The 17,758-nt window shown below is 38.6% G+C and overlaps 3 protein-coding genes across 5 annotated transcripts; all 3 read right to left on the bottom strand.

The window, feature by feature from the left end:
- Positions 1 to 1,155: 1,155 nt before the first annotated feature.
- LOC109975373 (ependymin) lies at positions 1,156 to 4,503 on the bottom strand. Its single transcript, XM_020625795.3, has 6 exons — positions 4,349 to 4,503; positions 4,161 to 4,195; positions 3,925 to 4,059; positions 2,625 to 2,811; positions 2,439 to 2,526; positions 1,156 to 1,829 (listed from the first exon to the last, which is right to left on the bottom strand). Exons 1-6 carry the CDS (start codon positions 4,413 to 4,415, stop codon positions 1,700 to 1,702), a joined length of 642 nt encoding a protein of 213 aa, XP_020481451.2. The 5' UTR covers positions 4,416 to 4,503; the 3' UTR covers positions 1,156 to 1,699.
- Positions 4,504 to 5,707: 1,204 nt separating this feature from the next.
- LOC109992830 (ependymin-like) lies at positions 5,708 to 16,771 on the bottom strand. 3 transcript variants are annotated; one of them, XM_065950316.1, is made up of 6 exons: positions 16,628 to 16,767; positions 7,404 to 7,438; positions 7,164 to 7,298; positions 6,744 to 6,927; positions 6,560 to 6,647; positions 5,708 to 6,185 (listed from the first exon to the last, which is right to left on the bottom strand). In XM_065950316.1, the coding sequence occupies exons 1-6, from the start codon at positions 16,692 to 16,694 to the stop codon at positions 6,056 to 6,058; spliced, it is 639 nt and encodes a 212-aa protein (XP_065806388.1). In that variant the 5' UTR covers positions 16,695 to 16,767; the 3' UTR covers positions 5,708 to 6,055. The 3 variants fall into 3 exon arrangements, with proteins under 3 accessions (XP_065806388.1, XP_020501254.2, XP_065806387.1); XM_020645598.3 differs by lacking the exon at positions 16,628 to 16,767 and adding an exon at positions 7,592 to 7,737; XM_065950315.1 differs by lacking the exons at positions 5,708 to 6,185; positions 6,560 to 6,647; positions 6,744 to 6,927; positions 7,164 to 7,298; positions 7,404 to 7,438 and adding exons at positions 14,746 to 15,223; positions 15,598 to 15,685; positions 15,782 to 15,965; positions 16,202 to 16,336; positions 16,442 to 16,476 and having other exon boundaries at positions 16,628 to 16,771.
- Positions 8,560 to 13,541, bottom strand: LOC136177347 (ependymin-like). The gene is made up of 6 exons (XM_065950314.1): positions 13,387 to 13,541; positions 13,199 to 13,233; positions 12,963 to 13,097; positions 11,584 to 11,770; positions 11,398 to 11,485; positions 8,560 to 10,770 (listed from the first exon to the last, which is right to left on the bottom strand). The coding sequence occupies exons 1-6, from the start codon at positions 13,451 to 13,453 to the stop codon at positions 10,641 to 10,643; spliced, it is 642 nt and encodes a 213-aa protein (XP_065806386.1). The 5' UTR covers positions 13,454 to 13,541; the 3' UTR covers positions 8,560 to 10,640.
- Positions 16,772 to 17,758: the final 987 nt, after the last annotated feature.

The following is a 17,758-nucleotide window of genomic DNA, read 5'->3' as shown; positions in this document are numbered from 1 at the left end:
AATAAGAACAGTTAACGAAATCAGCATTTTGAAAGTAAAAGCATGTCTTGAGTAGGGATGTAAAAAAGGGACTGAATCTGCAAGTCTGATCTCCTCTGGCAGGCTGTTCCAAAGTTTGGGGGCTCTAACAGCAAAGGCCCTGTCCCCTTTAGATTTTAGCCTGGACTTTGGAACAGCCAGTAGGGCTCTGCCAGCGGATTTCAGACTGCATATTGGTTCATAAGGGGTTAAAAGCTCAGAAATATAAGGAGGGCCAGCCCATGTTGTGCCTTAAAAGTAATTAAAATAATCTTAAAATCAATTCTAAAATAAACAGGGAGCCAGTGAAGGGATGCTGAAATTGACGTTATATGGACACATTTGTTTGTTCTTGTTGAAAGCCGGGCTGCTGCATTTTGGATAGTTTGAAGGTGGTGGATTGATTTTTTTACTTAGACAGGTGTATAATGAATTACAGTAATCAAGCCTGGAGGAAATGAAGGTGTGTATGAGTTTCTCCAGATCTTTTTGCGACAGGGATTTGACCTTAGCCTTATTTCTGATCTGGTAAAAACAGGACTGTAAAACTTTCTTCACTTGCGGCTCAAAACACAAGTCCTGGTCAAAAACAACCCCAAGGTTTCTGGTTGAGGGCTTCACATAATGGGTTAGTTCTCCTAGGTGTGCAGTAATTTGATTTCTTTTTGATGGGGGACCAATTACTATGACTTCTGATTTTGCGTCGTTGAGTTGTAGAAAGTTGTCCGATATCCATGATTTTATTTCTGAAAGGCACTTGAGGAGAGTAGTTGTATTTGAATGGTCACCAGGTGTAATCGGGAGGTAAAGTTGTGTGTCATCGGCATAACAGGGAAAGTTGACATTATATTTACGGATGATGTCACCAAGAGGGAGCATGTAAATTATATATGTTCAGAAACACTGTATAAGTGGATTTTTCATAATATGTCCCCTTTACAAATGTCAGAAATCAACATTACACCATAAACAAACAAAAAAAAAAAATTTGACCAAAGACTGTGTCCGAAATGACTACTCACTATATTTTGCACTACATAGTGAGTAGGGACTAGGGAATGAGTGTGATTTCAGACACAGCCTACGACCTCAACACTCATCAATATGTGTAATCTTTTTTTCTACACAGAGACAAGGTTAAAATATTTGAGTTGTATTTTTATTATTTTCATTGATAAAATTAACAAGTTCACAGTACATTCTTTGAAATTTGAAGTTTAGATAATTAACCTTTTAATTAAGAAGCAAAGGAGGTTCAGTCATGGATGTGCTGTCACATGGGATAGTTAAAAAGTAGACATACATTTTTAAATTCAGCATTGAGCATGTACTGTTTGACAGCTTTATTGTTTGTCCCTGAAAGAGAGCTGAAGGAATATCAAGCGCAGAGTTAGTTTTTGTTACTTGAGAAAAAGGAAATGATGCATTCAGGGACACTACGCCCCCGAACTCAATACGTAAACATTATATGTCCATCTTTAAGTTCAATCAATCCTGGAGAAGTAAACAAATATTCATTAATAATGTGACATTAATCACATTTTGTTAGGGAATCTAAACTATAGCTAGACATCGAACATTTTAGATTTTATGTATAGTGAATTACAGTGCTGGGTTTAGAGGCTCAGTTTGACTTGTTCCACATGTTGAAGAGTTGGACATATTGGTTTAAAGGAGGCCCTCAATTCTTCCGATGGAACAAACTAAAGAAGCCAATGGGCTCCTCGTCTGTTGAAGCGTCTGCACTCGGGCAGAAGGATGGAGGGTTGAGCAGACCGGGGTCAGAAATCCCGATGATGTTGTTGAAGTAGCTGAAAGAGAAAAAGATCAAATCAGTTTGCTGGTTTCTAAAAGGCAGAATTAACACGTCCCCAACTCTCATATCATTGACTTATCACAATCCTGTTCACAGTTTCAAGTCTCAATACAGCATCATAATCAAAGTGTCCATCATGGTCCCTTTTAGAGTTTAATGATGCTGAAACGGGGCATGCTTTAGGCATGGCGACCTGTGATGCCAAAGAGTAAAGAGACCTAACAATGCATTTCCACATTCTTGTTCAAATAACTTCTGGTTCCAAAAAATGAAGACAGCTAAAATGCTTCAGAAGGAGGGTGGGGTGGGGTGGGGGCAAGCACGGTGCTACATTGGGGCTAGGGGGCGCTATAGCCCCATCACAAATCTGTCCATACCCAGTTAAGCCCCCTCACATATGTCTGCTTTTATTTGAAAAAAAAAAAGAGAGAACTATGAATTCATGAAAATCAACTTTTCATAGCACCCAGATATAAGTCAAGCTCCCCCTCAGCACCAGGAGAAACAAATCCTGGCGCCGTCCCTGGGTGGGGGTACTTAAACAAATGGGCGACATGGCTCGACCACTTCTTTAATAGGTTCTAGGTGCCTGTTATAAACTGACCTGAAGACCATCCATCCATATTGTTTTGTTTGAAATGCAACAGAAACAGGAATGCATCCAAATTCAGTCACTGTGCTCATGTACTTTCCTGTAGGGTGAGAGATAGGGGAAAAAAAAAAAAAGAAGAGTTTTAGAATAGAAGAATTAACAGTTTTAGATAGCTCACACCAACAAATGCTCTCTGACCTTCTTTGTTGGGCAGATCTCCTATCCAGGTGTTGACCAGGAGTCCTTGTCCGGGTCCAGACGAGCTGCCGACGATCACCTGGCCCAGCAGAGAGGCGTCTTTTGAAATGCCCAGAGGCTGAAAGTCCACCTTCAGAGGGATTTTCTTGCAGGTACGATTGTGGTGGTTGATCTCATACATGACATGCTGATGGATAAAAGTTATTAGATAAAAGTGCTCATGATGGATAGGCCGGGTCTTTGTAATATAGCAATAAGTAAGGTCTTTTACCTGCTTTTTGTAACATAACAATGAGTAAGGTCTTTTTACCTGCTTTTTGTAACATAACAATGAGTAAAGTCTTTTTACCTGCTCTTTTGTAATGTTAACAGACAAAGAGTAAGGTATTTTACCTGCTTTTTGTGAAGTGTCTCGAGATAACACTTGTTATGAGTTGACGCTATACAAATAAAAATTGATTGATTGATTAGATGAGGAGAAAAATGGATTTCCTTCATTTATATTATTTTACACTTGACTTTGACATTTAATGATGGTATAAAAGTTTGCTGTTTAGTTAAAATCACGTGCTAAAAACTAGGATTGTAACGATACCTTTAAATACAATTAAACATCAACACAAATATGGACAATGTAAATCGATATCAAAAAACTAGAAGTGCTATCTTTTTTTTTAACCAGCAGGGGGCACTATCTGCTTCAGACAGAGACACCAACAGACTGGGGACAGGAAAGTGAAGACTTGGAGATTTCGGAGGTGTGATGTTTCAAAATGAGGATGATTATACTTACCGTAACTTTAACAAACGTTTTACCTCAAAATTAAAAGATTTACCTCAATCTCATGTCTTTGACAATCGTGAAAAATTGCAATAAAATTGTATCCTGAACCAAGTATATTTATACATATTGTGAGCAGTGGTAGCTGGTGCATCGTTCTGCAGTGAGGGCACATTTTCTCAAAGACAGACGAGGATATCTATCTTAGTTCATTAGCTTGATGCTAACACATACTGGAAAATGCTGTTAACTGGCTAACTGAATGAGCATTGCGATATTTCAACTTAGGAAACAATCTATTCAACTTAAATGTGGATGTTTGATATTAATGGAAATAAGTTTTCTTTGAACTATAAAAAATAAATAATGTAAAGTTAGAATTTGACTCTGAAATCCTCAAATGTTCGACATAGGCTACTGTATGAGGGAATAAGGTGTGAAATTATTCAGTCATTGCAACTTTTCTCTTCTTATCACTCTAAAATAAATATTTAATGTTGCTGTTATTGCTTTGGTCACCTCTTTGTAGAGCAGAAGAAAATCGTAGGTGAAAGTCTGATTATCCAGGTTGCCGAACTCAAAGAGCCTCATCCGTTGTCCCAGTGCATCGTACAGGTATTTGGCATAGACCCACAGCTTTTCATTCTGCGTGGACTGGAGGAAGGAGAATTGGGTGAGTTTAAATCTCCCTCTCTCACATCTTCAAACTGTGACGCTGCGTCATTGTGCTCATAAAGAAACAATGAACACCTTACCGCAGTGAGCGCCCCGCTGAGCAGAGGAGGACTTTCTGTGATTTGAAGAAAGATGTGTGAAATTATAACACAACACACAAATGGCTGATTCCCGTGTAAAATCAACAAAGGAAAACATTGCCAAAACAAATGTTTTAGCATTTAGAAAGCACACAATCACTTTTCTGGCTCTGTCAGTGTTTACTTACCGCACGGGTGAGGCCTCTGGGCCAGGCAGCCTGCCAGTAAGCACGCTAATGCCACAAAGATTTTCATGTTTTCTCTGTCTAAGCGACTGTTCTCAGGCAGCAGCAAACACTCTGCTGTTGTGAAGGGGATTCACTTCCTTATATACGAGCCTCTCAGGTCCAGGGGTAGGTCCTGCTTCCTGGTTTTATTTTTAACCCCGACAGATAGTCAGTTCAATTCACTGTTCTGTTATCAGGCCTGCATCAAGATTAAAGGTAATAAGTGCCATTTTCTCTTCCTTTGAATGACACATGTTCTACTTTCTGTACACTAAATCCTGGTGAAGGTTTCTTTAGGCTAGAATAACATTGTGTAATGTATAGTGCACAGTGGGTTAGGGGATGAAGAGTGTTGTTTGTGTTGACAGGGTCCATGCTATTTCTTCTTATAATAAAGTAAAATCCCATGAGAGGGAGTGGTGTTAAACTGAATATATCAGTATGGCTGTCATTTGGTTGAGTTGATAAATCAGTAAAAAACATGAGGCCTGTACAACGAAGCGAGTTCAACACACTGAGGATTCTTTTTTGGTCATCTGGCTTCACTAACCCCTGACAAAGGTCACACTAAAAGGTCACATGAAGCAAGTTATCAGCCTGATAAGTCGACACAGGGTTTCTATGAGCACGTTCACATTAAAGGGGCCGTGTAAGCAGCATGTGAACATTTATACACATGAACATGAACTGCTGTCAGCAGACTGTCATATTTCAAAAACTCAGAGCAAACTGTATTAGAGAAATATGAAGACGTTAAACCAGGAGTTAGACTAAAATCACACAGCTGCAGCAACAAATGCACAGAAAACATTCCCATTTGACAAATGCACAAATTGAAGCTTTTAATATCACTTAGAAATGATTAGTGCTCAATGGATCTGAACATATTACCTCCATGTTTCTTTCTTTAAATGTATTATTTTCTGAAATATGGAGCGTCTGATAGGATAATATTTCAGCTGCTGCTAAGACAGTTTAAAGGCCCTGACACACCAAGGAGTTCGTCATAATTCTCGATTGGTACTCTACCTATAATACGAGTGGTGACCCACAGCGGTGTGAAAATGGTCTTTAGTATGGTCACTGAGAACTTGATTTTAGGCTGTGCACTGGTTATCCTGTTGACCATTTATATATATATATTTGTTTAGTTTTCTTTTATTTCTATAAATAGACGTTAGGTGAGGTCACAGAACATTCCTATAAAGTTGAAGTTGATACTAAAGTAAATTTGAGATGGCCTGTCATGTAGTGCAGGAGGTACAGTCAGGATGATTAAAGGTCACACTGTTAAATAAAACAGACTGAATATCAATGAAATACAGATTTGTTTTTTTTATTTTGAAAGAAGCAAATACTGTTTAACAACTTGACTGTTTATGCTTTAAAGAAAGCTGAAGTCACATTTGCAAATCAAACAGACAGTAACATTATCATTCGTTTGTTTGTAAGGAGAAAAAAGGAAATAATTCCCTCGTGGAAACTGAACAATCCCAACAGCAGAGTCGGGTGATTCATTTCAGTTTTTTTTCTAAATTTACTGTCATGATGGAAACATTCCCTTGGTCAGATTCAATCTCAAGAAAATTGTCAGAGTTAAAAAGATTTATGAAAAGTTTAACTTTGATGTAGCCTACAAAAAGAATCTGAAAGTGAAAGGAGGACCTTTTAATTCTTTGGTTGGAACAAGCTCATGAAGTCAACGGGCTCCTCATGAGTCATCGTGTTCGCATCCGAGCAGAAGGATGGCGGGTTGAGCTGATCAGGGTTTGTGATCCCGATGACGTTGTCGAAGTAGCTAGAGAACATAAAGACTCAGAATCAATTTGCTGGTTCTTAGAACTCTAGCCTTTCTATTGACTGTATAAAAAAAATGGATGTAGCCTCTGGTTTTAATGGTGAAGCCAATGCTTATTGCCTTCAGCCTGCATTCTCCCAAACAGCCAGCAGGGAGAATACTACTGTTGCAAAAATAAGTCTGTAATTCTCCCTATTGAACATTTCCTTTAGTTCATGGTCTCAATCGATATTTTAAAGTCTTCTTGAATATAACATGATGGTCCTGTTTAAGAGTTAAAATGGCTTTAAACAGGCTACGCTGTGATTGACGAGATACAGACAACTAAAAAGCCAAAGTCTAGGATTACCCTGGTGATATGAATGTATACTCACCTTACATGCATCCATCCATAAGGCTTGAGTTGGTACACAAAGGTGACGGGAACGCATCCAAATTCAGTAACGGTAGTCATGAACCGTCCTTTAGAGCGAGAGATTAAACAAAACAAAAAAAAGAATATTATTGAACAGAAGAATAAATAGTGGAGACGGTTCTAAAAGTGACATGCTCTCTGACCTATGTTGGGCTGATTTCCTGTCCAGGTGTTGACCAGGAGTCCTTCCCCGGGTCTAGATGAGTCACCTAGGACTGACTGAGCCACTAGAGAGGAGCCTGGTGGGACGCCCAAAGGCATAAAGTTTGCTTTCAGAGGGCTTTTCTGGCAGGTTTTGTCTTTTTCGTTGATCTGATACAAGACTTGCTGATGGAAGGAGGGTGAGAGATCAAGAGAGAAATGTTTATATTCAAATTCATGCAGCTTTTATTTTCTTTTACACCTGAGTTTTTCCCTTAACACCGTATATTGAATAAACATTTCTAGTGTATAATACACATATTAATTTAATCTACTCAGAATGCTTTTTGTCATTTAAAATCATACACTTCATTATTTTTAAAAGTATTACATTAATACAATCTTATTGCCATTCATGTCACCTCTCTATAGTTCGCAAGAACATCATAGGTGAAAGTCTGGTTGTCCAGGGTGACCAACTCAAACACCCGAATCCGTTCTCCAATTGCATCGTAGAGGTATTTTCCCAGTCCGAACAGGTCATCATTCTGTGCAAACTGGAGTAAAAAAATAATAATTGGATGAGTTTAAATCTCCCTCTAACCGTCTAATGCTGAATTATCGTGCGCATAAAGGACACTTTGAAACCAGTATACACTTACAACAGAGAACCCGCCTGTCAGCAGAGGAGGACTTTCTGTGATTTGAAGAAAGATGTGTGAAATTATAACACAACACACAAATGGCTGATTCCCGTGTAAAATCAACAAAGGAAAACATTGCCAAAACAAATGTTTTAGCATTTAGAAAGCACACAATCACTTTTCTGGCTCTGTCAGTGTTTACTTACCGCACGGGTGAGGCCTCTGGGCCAGGCAGCCTGCCAGTAAGCACGCTAATGCCACAAAGATTTTCATGTTTTCTCTGTCTAAGCGACTGTTCTCAGGCAGCAGCAAACACTCTGCTGTTGTGAAGGGGATTCACTTCCTTATATACGAAGCGAGTTCAACACACTGAGGATTCTTTTTTGGTCATCTGGCTTCACTAACCCCTGACAAAGGTCACACTAAAAGGTCACATGAAGCAGGTTATCAGCCTGATAAGTCGACACAGGGTTTCTATGAGCACGTTCACATTAAAGGGGCCGTGTAAGCAGCATGTGAACATTTATACACATGAACATGAACTGCTGTCAGCAGACTGTCATATTTCAAAAACTCAGAGCAAACTGTATTAGAGAAATATGAAGAAGTTAAACCAGGAGTTAGACTAAAATCACACAGCTGCAGCAACAAATGCACAGAAAACATTCCCATTTGACAAATGCACAAATTGAAGCTTTAATATCACTTAGAAATGATTAGTGCTCAATGGATCTGAACATATTACCTCCATGTTTCTTTCTTTAAATGTATTATTTTCTGAAATATGGAGCGTCTGATAGGATAATATTTCAGCTGCTGCTAAGACAGTTTAAAGGCCCTGACACACCAAGGAGTTCGTCATAATTCTCGATTGGTACTCTACCTATAATACGAGTGGTGACCCACAGCGGTGTGAAAATGGTCTTTAGTATGGTCACTGAGAACTTGATTTTAGGCTGTGCACTGGTTATCCTGTTGACCATTTATATATATATATTTGTTTAGTTTTCTTTTATTTCTATAAATAGACGTTAGGTGAGGTCACAGAACATTCCTATAAAGTTGAAGTTGATACTAAAGTAAATTTGAGATGGCCTGTCATGTAGTGCAGGAGGTACAGTCAGGATGATTAAAGGTCACACTGTTAAATAAAACAGACTGAATATCAATGAAATACAGATTTGTTTTTTTTATTTTGAAAGAAGCAAATACTGTTTAACAACTTGACTGTTTATGCTTTAAAGAAAGCTGAAGTCACATTTGCAAATCAAACAGACAGTAACATTATCATTCGTTTGTTTGTAAGGAGAAAAAAGGAAATAATTCCCTCGTGGAAACTGAACAATCCCAACAGCAGAGTCGGGTGATTCATTTCAGTTTTTTTTCTAAATTTACTGTCATGATGGAAACATTCCCTTGGTCAGATTCAATCTCAAGAAAATTGTCAGAGTTAAAAAGATTTATGAAAAGTTTAACTTTGATGTAGCCTACAAAAAGAATCTGAAAGTGAAAGGAGGACCTTTTAATTCTTTGGTTGGAACAAGCTCATGAAGTCAACGGGCAAGTCCAGAAATTGGTCTGGTAGCTGGAGAGGTGCCAGTCCACTTCCTGAGCACTGCCAAGGTGCCCTTGAGCAAGGCACCTAACCAGCCCAGGAGCACCCACTGTGGGCAGCCCCCCCACTCTGAGACCTCTCCATTAGTACATGTCCATAGGATCCTGTTTGTGCATGTGTGTGTATTTCAGCCTATGTTTGTGTAGCATGTTTACTAGACAGAGTGTAAAAACAAATTTCCCCTCGCGGGATCAATAAAGTATAAAATTATTGTTATTATTATTAAACATTACTTGCAGTAGTTGAGTTGATGATACGGGAGCGAACCGGAGCAGGTGGGAGTTTAGGAGTCACAGGAGCTTACAACTTAAAGCTGACACAATAATGATCTGATAAACAAAAATTAATAAGGTCTACACTATCGATCTTTAGGCCATATGATATTACCAGATCGAGAGTGTGGCCTTTAACATGTGTAGCCCCAGTAGGATGCAAAACAAAAGTAAAGGACAGGAGATCAGAAAATTCAGAGATTAAAGTGGAATTAAATTTTGGTGGACGGTAGACTAAAAGAAATAAAATAGGTGGTGCTTGTTGACATAGAATATAAGGCTTTCAAATGAGGAGAAATCCCCACAAGATATTGACTTGATGAAAAATCTTTCTCTGTATATGACAGCGACACCCCCGCCTTTGCCATACAGTCGAGGTTTCTGAGAATAGCGACCTGCACAAAAGTTTTGTTCTAGGTTGGAGTCCATGGGTGGAGATACCAGGGGAGGGTATTTGAGCAAATTTGAAACGAAGCATTTTTCTCTGTGTTGTAAGACTTATGCAGACCACAAACAAAGGACTGTATGGGTTTATTTCACATTGTGTGGGTCTGTAGACACTCAGGTTACCCAAATATATGTTCAGAAACACTGTGGAAGTGGATTTTTCATAATATGTCCCCTTTACAAATGTCAGAAATCAACATTACACCATAAACAAACAAAAAAAAAAATTTGACGAAAGACTGTGTCCGAAATGACTACTCACTATATTTTGCACTACATAGTGAGTAGGGACTAGGGAATGAGTGTGATTTCAGACACAGCCTACGACCTCAACACTCATCAATATGTGTAATCTTTTTTTCTACACAGAGACAAGGTTAAAATATTTGAGTTGTATTTTTATTATTTTCATTGATAAAATTAACAAGTTCACAGTACATTCTTTGAAATTTGAAGTTTAGATAATTAACCTTTTAATTAAGAAGCAAAGGAGGTTCAGTCATGAATGTGCTGTCACATGGGATAGTTAAAAAGTAGACATACATTTTTAAATTCAGCATTGAGCATGTACTGTTTGACAGCTTTATTGTTTGTCCCTGAAAGAGAGCTGAAGGAATATCAAGCGCAGAGTTAGTTTTTGTTACTTGAGAAAAAGGAAATGATGCATTCAGGGACACTACGCCCCCGAACTCAATACGTAAACATTATATGTCCATCTTTAAGTTCAATCAATCCTGGAGAAGTAAACAAATATTCATTAATAATGTGACATTAATCACATTTTGTTAGGGAATCTAAACTATAGCTAGACATCGAACATTTTAGATTTTATGTATAGTGAATTACAGTGCTGGGTTTAGAGGCTCAGTTTGACTTGTTCCACATGTTGAAGAGTTGGACATATTGGTTTAAAGGAGGCCCTCAGTTCTTCCGATGGAACAAACTAAAGAAGCCAATGGGCTCCTCGTCTGTTGAAGCGTCTGCACTCGGGCAGAAGGATGGAGGGTTGAGCAGACCGGGGTCAGAAATCCCGATGATGTTGTTGAAGTAGCTGAAAGAGAAAAAGATCAAATCAGTTTGCTGGTTTCTAAAAGGCAACATCCAGCCTGCTGTTGAAGTAGAATTAACACGTCCCCAACTCTCATATCATTGACTTATCACAATCCTGTTCACAGTTTCAAGTCTCAATACAGCATCATAATCAAAGTGTCCATCATGGTCCCTTTTAGAGTTTAATGATGCTGAAACGGGGCATGCTTTAGGCATGGCGACCTGTGATGCCAAAGAGGAGAGAGACCTAACAATGCATTTCCACATTCTTGTTCAAATAACTTCTGGTTCCAAAAAATGAAGACAGCTAAAATGCTTCAGAAGGAGGGTGGGGTGGGGGCAAGCACGGCGCTACATTGGGGCTAGGGGGCGCTATAGCCCCATCACAAATCTGTCCATACCCAGTTAAGCCCCCTCACATATGTCTGCTTTTATTTGAAAAAAAAAAAGAGAGAACTATGAATTCATGAAAATCAACTTTTCATAGCACCCAGATATAAGTCAAGCTCCCCCTCAGCACCAGGAGAAACAAATCCTGGCGCCGTCCCTGGGTGGGGGTACTTAAACAAATGGGCGACATGGCTCGACCACTTCTTTAATAGGTTCTAGGTGCCTGTTATAAACTGACCTGAAGACCATCCATCCATATTGTTTTGTTTGAAATGCAACAGAAACAGGAATGCATCCAAATTCAGTCACTGTGCTCATGTACTTTCCTGTAGGGTGAGAGATAGGGGAAAAAAAAAAAAAGAAGAGTTTTAGAATAGAAGAATTAACAGTTTTAGATAGCTCACACCAACAAATGCTCTCTGACCTTCTTTGTTGGGCAGATCTCCTATCCAGGTGTTGACCAGGAGTCCTTGTCCGGGTCCAGACGAGCTGCCGACGATCACCTGGCCCAGCAGAGAGGCGTCTTTTGAAATGCCCAGAGGCTGAAAGTCCACCTTCAGAGGGATTTTCTTGCAGGTACGATTGTGGTGGTTGATCTCATACATGACATGCTGATGGATAAAAGTTATTAGATAAAAGTGCTCATGATGGATAGGCCGGGTCTTTGTAATATAGCAATAAGTAAGGTCTTTTACCTGCTTTTTGTAACATAACAATGAGTAAGGTCTTTTTACCTGCTTTTTGTAACATAACAATGAGTAAGGTCTTTTTACCTGCTTTTTGTAACATAACAATGAGTAAGGTCTTTTTACCTGCTCTTTTGTAACATAACAATGAGTAAGGTCTTTTTACCTGCTCTTTTGTAATGTTAACAGACAAAGAGTAAGGTATTTTACCTGCTTTTTGTGAAGTGTCTCGAGATAACACTTGTTATGAGTTGACGCTATACAAATAAAAATTGATTGATTGATTAGATGAGGAGAAAAATGGATTTCCTTCATTTATATTATTTTACACTTGACTTTGACATTTAATGATGGTATAAAAGTTTGCTGTTTAGTTAAAATCACGTGCTAAAAACTAGGATTGTAACGATACCTTTAAATACAATTAAACATCAACACAAATATGGACAATGTAAATCGATATCAAAAAACTAGAAGTGCTATCTTTTTTTTTAACCAGCAGGGGGCACTATCTGCTTCAGACAGAGACACCAACAGACTAGGGACAGGAAAGTGAAGACTTGGAGATTTAGGAGGTGTGATGTTTCAAAATGAGGATGATTATACTTACCGTAACTTTAACAAACTTTTTACCTCAAAATTAAAAGATTTACCTCAATCTCATGTCTTTGACAATCGTGAAAAATTGCAATAAAATTGTATCCTGAACCAAGTATATTTATACATATTGTGAGCAGTGGTAGCTGGTGCATCGTTCTGCAGTGAGGGCACATTTTCTCAAAGACAGACGAGGATATCTATCTTAGTTCATTAGCTTGATGCTAACACATACTGGAAAATGCTGTTAACTGGCTAACTGAATGAGCATTGCGATATTTCAACTTAGGAAACAATCTATTCAACTTAAATGTGGATGTTTGATATTAATGGAAATAAGTTTTCTTTGAACTATAAAAAATAAATAATGTAAAGTTAGAATTTGACTCTGAAATCCTCAAATGTTCGACATAGGCTACTGTATGAGGGAGTAAGGTGTGAAATTATTCAGTCATTGCAACTTTTCTCTTCTTATCACTCTAAAATAAATATTTAATGTTGCTGTTATTGCTTTGGTCACCTCTTTGTAGAGCAGAAGAAAATCGTAGGTGAAAGTCTGATTATCCAGGTTGCCGAACTCAAAGAGCCTCATCCGTTGTCCCAGTGCATCGTACAGGTATTTGGCATAGACCCACAGCTTTTCATTCTGCGTGGACTGGAGGAAGGAGAATTGGGTGAGTTTAAATCTCCCTCTCTCACATCTTCACACTGTGACGCTGCGTCATTGTGCTCATAAAGAAACAATGAACACCTTACCGCAGTGAGCGCCCCGCTGAGCAGAGGAGGACTTTCTGTGATTTGAAGAAAGATGTGTGAAATTATAACACAACACACAAATGGCTGATTCCCGTGTAAAATCAACAAAGGAAAACATTGCCAAAACAAATGTTTTAGCATTTAGAAAGCACACAATCACTTTTCTGGCTCTGTCAGTGTTTACTTACCGCACGGGTGAGGCCTCTGGGCCAGGCAGCCTGCCAGTAAGCACGCTAATGCCACAAAGATTTTCATGTTTTCTCTGTCTAAGCGACTGTTCTCAGGCAGCAGCAAACACTCTGCTGTTGTGAAGGGGATTCACTTCCTTATACACGAGCCTCTCAGGTCCAGGGGTAGGTCCTGCTTCCTGGTTTTATTTTTAACCCCGACAGATAGTCAGTTCAGTTCACTGTTCTGTTATCAGGCCTGCATCAAGATTAAAGGTAATAAGTGCCATTTTCTCTTCCTTTGAATGACACATGTTCTACTTTCTGTACACTAAATCCTGGTGAAGGTTTCTTTAGGCTAGAATAACATTGTGTAATGTATAGTGCACAGTGGGTTAGGGGATGAAGAGTGTTGTTTGTGTTGACAGGGTCCATGCTATTTCTTCTTATAATAAAGTAAAATCCCATGAGAGGGAGTGGTGTTAAACTGAATATATCAGTATGGCTGTCATTTGGTTGAGTTGATAAATCAGTAAAAAACATGAGGCCTGTACAACGAAGCGAGTTCAACACACTGAGGATTCTTTTTTGGTCATCTGGCTTCACTAACCCCTGACAAAGGTCACACTAAAAGGTCACATGAAGCAAGTTATCAGCCTGATAAGTCGACACAGGGTTTCTATGAGCACGTTCACATTAAAGGGGCCGTGTAAGCAGCATGTGAACATTTATACACATGAACATGAACTGCTGTCAGCAGACTGTCATATTTCAAAAACTCAGAGCAAACTGTATTAGAGAAATATGAAGAAGTTAAACCAGGAGTTAGACTAAAATCACACAGCTGCAGCAACAAATGCACAGAAAACATTCCCATTTGACAAATGCACAAATTGAAGCTTTTAATATCACTTAGAAATGATTAGTGCTCAATGGATCTGAACATATTACCTCCATGTTTCTTTCTTTAAATGTATTATTTTCTGAAATATGGAGCGTCTGATAGGATAATATTTCAGCTGCTGCTAAGACAGTTTAAAGGCCCTGACACACCAAGGAGTTCGTCATAATTCTCGATTGGTACTCTACCTATAATACGAGTGGTGACCCACAGCGGTGTGAAAATGGTCTTTAGTATGGTCACTGAGAACTTGATTTTAGGCTGTGCACTGGTTATCCTGTTGACCATTTATATATATATATTTGTTTAGTTTTCTTTTATTTCTATAAATAGACGTTAGGTGAGGTCACAGAACATTCCTATAAAGTTGAAGTTTATACTAAAGTAAATTTGAAATGGCCTGTCATGTAGTGCAGGAGGTACAGTCAGGATGATTAAAGGTCACACTGTTAAATAAAACAGACTGAATATCAATGAAATACAGATTTGTTTTTTTTATTTTGAAAGAAGCAAATACTGTTTAACAACTTGACTGTTTATGCTTTAAAGAAAGCTGAAGTCACATTTGCAAATCAAACAGACAGTAACATTATCATTCGTTTGTTTGTAAGGAGAAAAAAGGAAATAATTCCCTCGTGGAAACTGAACAATCCCAACAGCAGAGTCGGGTGATTCATTTCAGTTTTTTTTCTAAATTTACTGTCATGATGGAAACATTCCCTTGGTCAGATTCAATCTCAAGAAAATTGTCAGAGTTAAAAAGATTTATGAAAAGTTTAACTTTGATGTAGCCTACAAAAAGAATCTGAAAGTGAAAGGAGGACCTTTTAATTCTTTGGTTGGAACAAGCTCATGAAGTCAACGGGCTCCTCATGAGTCATCGTGTTCGCATCCGAGCAGAAGGATGGCGGGTTGAGCTGATCAGGGTTTGTGATCCCGATGACGTTGTCGAAGTAGCTAGAGAACATAAAGACTCAGAATCAATTTGCTGGTTCTTAGAACTCTAGCCTTTCTATTGACTGTATAAAAAAAATGGATGTAGCCTCTGGTTTTAATGGTGAAGCCAATGCTTATTGCCTTCAGCCTGCATTCTCCCAAACAGCCAGCAGGGAGAATACTACTGTTGCAAAAATAAGTCTGTAATTCTCCCTATTGAACATTTCCTTTAGTTCATGGTCTCAATCGATATTTTAAAGTCTTCTTGAATATAACATGATGGTCCTGTTTAAGAGTTAAAATGGCTTTAAACAGGTTACGCTGTGATTGACGAGATGCAGACAACTAAAAAGCCAAAGTCTAGGATTACCCTGGTGATATGAATGTATACTCACCTTACATGCATCCATCCATAAGGCTTGAGTTGGTACACAAAGGTGACGGGAATGCATCCAAATTCAGTAACGGTAGTCATGAACCGTCCTTTAGAGCGAGAGATTAAACAAAACAAAAAAAAGAATATTATTGGACAGAAGAATAAATAGTGGAGACGGTTCTAAAAGTGACATGCTCTCTGACCTATGTTGGGCTGATTTCCTGTCCAGGTGTTGACCAGGAGTCCTTCCCCGGGTCTAGATGAGTCACCTAGGACTGACTGAGCCACTAGAGAGGAGCCTGGTGGGACGCCCATAGGCATAAAGTTTGCCTTCAGAGGGCTTTTCTGGCAGGTTTTGTCTTTTTCGTTGATCTGATACAAGACTTGCTGATGGAAGGAGGGTGAGAGATCAAGAGAGAAATGTTTATATTCAAATTCATGCAGCTTTTATTTTCTTTTACACCTGAGTTTTTCCCTTAACACCATATATTGAATAAACATTTCTAGTGTATAATACACATATTAATTTAATCTACTCAGAATGCTTTTTGTCATTTAAAATCATACACTTCATTATTTTTAAAAGTATTACATTAATACAATCTTATTGCCATTCATGTCACCTCTCTATAGTTCGCAAGAACATCATAGGTGAAAGTCTGGTTGTCCAGGGTGACCAACTCAAACACCCGAATCCGTTCTCCAATTGCATCATAGAGGTATTTTCCCAGTCCGAACAGGTCATCATTCTGTGCAAACTGGAGTAAAAAATAAATAATTGGATGAGTTTAAATCTCCCTCTAACCGTCTAATGCTGAATTATCGTGCGCATAAAGGACACTTTGAAACCAGTATACACTTACAACAGAGAACCTGCATGTCAGCAGAGGAGGACTTTCTGCAATTTGGAAAAAAAATGTGTGAAATTACAACACTGCATTTGATATTTGACGCAGAAAAATAACATGAAATGCACCTGACTGCTGTGTGCGGACACAAAGGAAAACATTGCATTGTATAAATCAAAGCGTTCCTCTCTGTTTACTTACTGCACGGGTGAGGCTTCTGGGCCAGGCAGCCTGCCAGCAAGCATGCAAATGCTAAGAAGAGTTTCATACTGTCTGTTTTTCTGAGCTACCGTTCCAACCCTGTGCCCAACAAACACTCTGCTGCTATAGATATATATATATATAGAGATCTCTCATCGTAAAAGTCAGTGTTCTGTTAATAAAAGGCCATAAAAGCATCTCTATCCTCATGCAAACTCACCTGTTCTACTCTCTGTTTGTTACATTCTGGGTAAAGTTTTTCCATGAAGCTTTGAGAAAACTTCATATTTAATGATGTGTTGAGGAATATTTGTGTTTAAAAAAATAAGAAAAAAGATAGAGGTAAATAATCCAAGAAGTGGATTCAACAGAGTGTAGAGGGCTCATATTTCAGTGAATGACATCACTGTCATATGATGTGCAGGTGTGGTGCTGTGGTCATAGGAGCACCTGACTGTCACACAAACTGGAGACATTCATTCACAATAACCCCCCCCCCACCCCCACAATGATTCAATTTCTACATGTGTGTAATATTGACATAGACTTTGAGTTATTTTCCTTCATTATCATCACTAATTACATAACTGGTTACACTTCTATAGACTCGTTCCTTTTCTTGGTTCAGCATCATGTGACCGGTATGATATGAGAAATGGAGAATACTTTTTTCCCATATCTATAGTGGCTAATTCTGAGGTTTTGAACAAATGGTTTTCATTTATCTTAGAGGGATAGTTGGGTTTTTAGAAGTGGGGTTGTATGAAGTGTTCTATGTACAGAATCTCAGATCAGAGCTGGAACTATTCAAACTCGGACTGTGCTGACTGATATGTGTGGTACGTAGTACTTTTACAAGTGGAGAGAGCCTTACACAACCCCGCATGAAAAGTGAACCATCCCTTCAACATTGTTATTCACAAGGTCAATTACCCTACAGATTAGCAGCAGTCATATGACTGTCTTAACTGTGGTAACTTAGGTAATATTCTCCCTCAGTTTTTTTGATCCCTTGACTTAAAAGGAGATTTGACCTTTTTATATTCACCTGCACAAAATCAGATATAAAATCAGAACATTTTCTTTGAATAAAAATGGGGAAAAGAGCTGACATGTAACATAGTCTGAAAG

Source organism: Labrus bergylta, chromosome 22, assembly GCF_963930695.1.
Source record: "Labrus bergylta chromosome 22, fLabBer1.1, whole genome shotgun sequence".
Lineage (NCBI taxonomy): Eukaryota > Metazoa > Chordata > Actinopteri > Labriformes > Labridae > Labrus > Labrus bergylta.
The sequence above is the reverse complement of the archived record's forward strand: the minus strand, read 5'-3'. Positions and strand labels throughout refer to the sequence as shown.

Coding starts and splice junctions, on each gene's coding strand:
- LOC109975373 (XM_020625795.3), bottom strand. CDS start 4,415: ATGAAAATCTTTGTGGCATTAGCGTGCTTACTGGCAGGCTGCCTGGCC. Junction 4,196..4,348: donor CCAGAGGCCTCACCCGTGCG/GTAAGTAAACAC, acceptor TTCAAATCACAG/AAAGTCCTCCTCTGCTCAGC. Junction 1,830..2,438: donor TATGGATGGATGGTCTTCAG/GTCAGTTTATAA, acceptor TTTCTCTTTCAG/CTACTTCAACAACATCATCG.
- LOC136177347 (XM_065950314.1), bottom strand. CDS start 13,453: ATGAAAATCTTTGTGGCATTAGCGTGCTTACTGGCAGGCTGCCTGGCC. Junction 13,234..13,386: donor CCAGAGGCCTCACCCGTGCG/GTAAGTAAACAC, acceptor TTCAAATCACAG/AAAGTCCTCCTCTGCTCAGC. Junction 13,098..13,198: donor TCAGCGGGGCGCTCACTGCG/GTAAGGTGTTCA, acceptor TCCTTCCTCCAG/TCCACGCAGAATGAAAAGCT.
- LOC109992830 (XM_065950315.1), bottom strand. CDS start 16,694: ATGAAACTCTTCTTAGCATTTGCATGCTTGCTGGCAGGCTGCCTGGCC. Junction 16,477..16,627: donor CCAGAAGCCTCACCCGTGCA/GTAAGTAAACAG, acceptor TCCAAATTGCAG/AAAGTCCTCCTCTGCTGACA. Junction 16,337..16,441: donor TGACATGCAGGTTCTCTGTT/GTAAGTGTATAC, acceptor TTTTTACTCCAG/TTTGCACAGAATGATGACCT.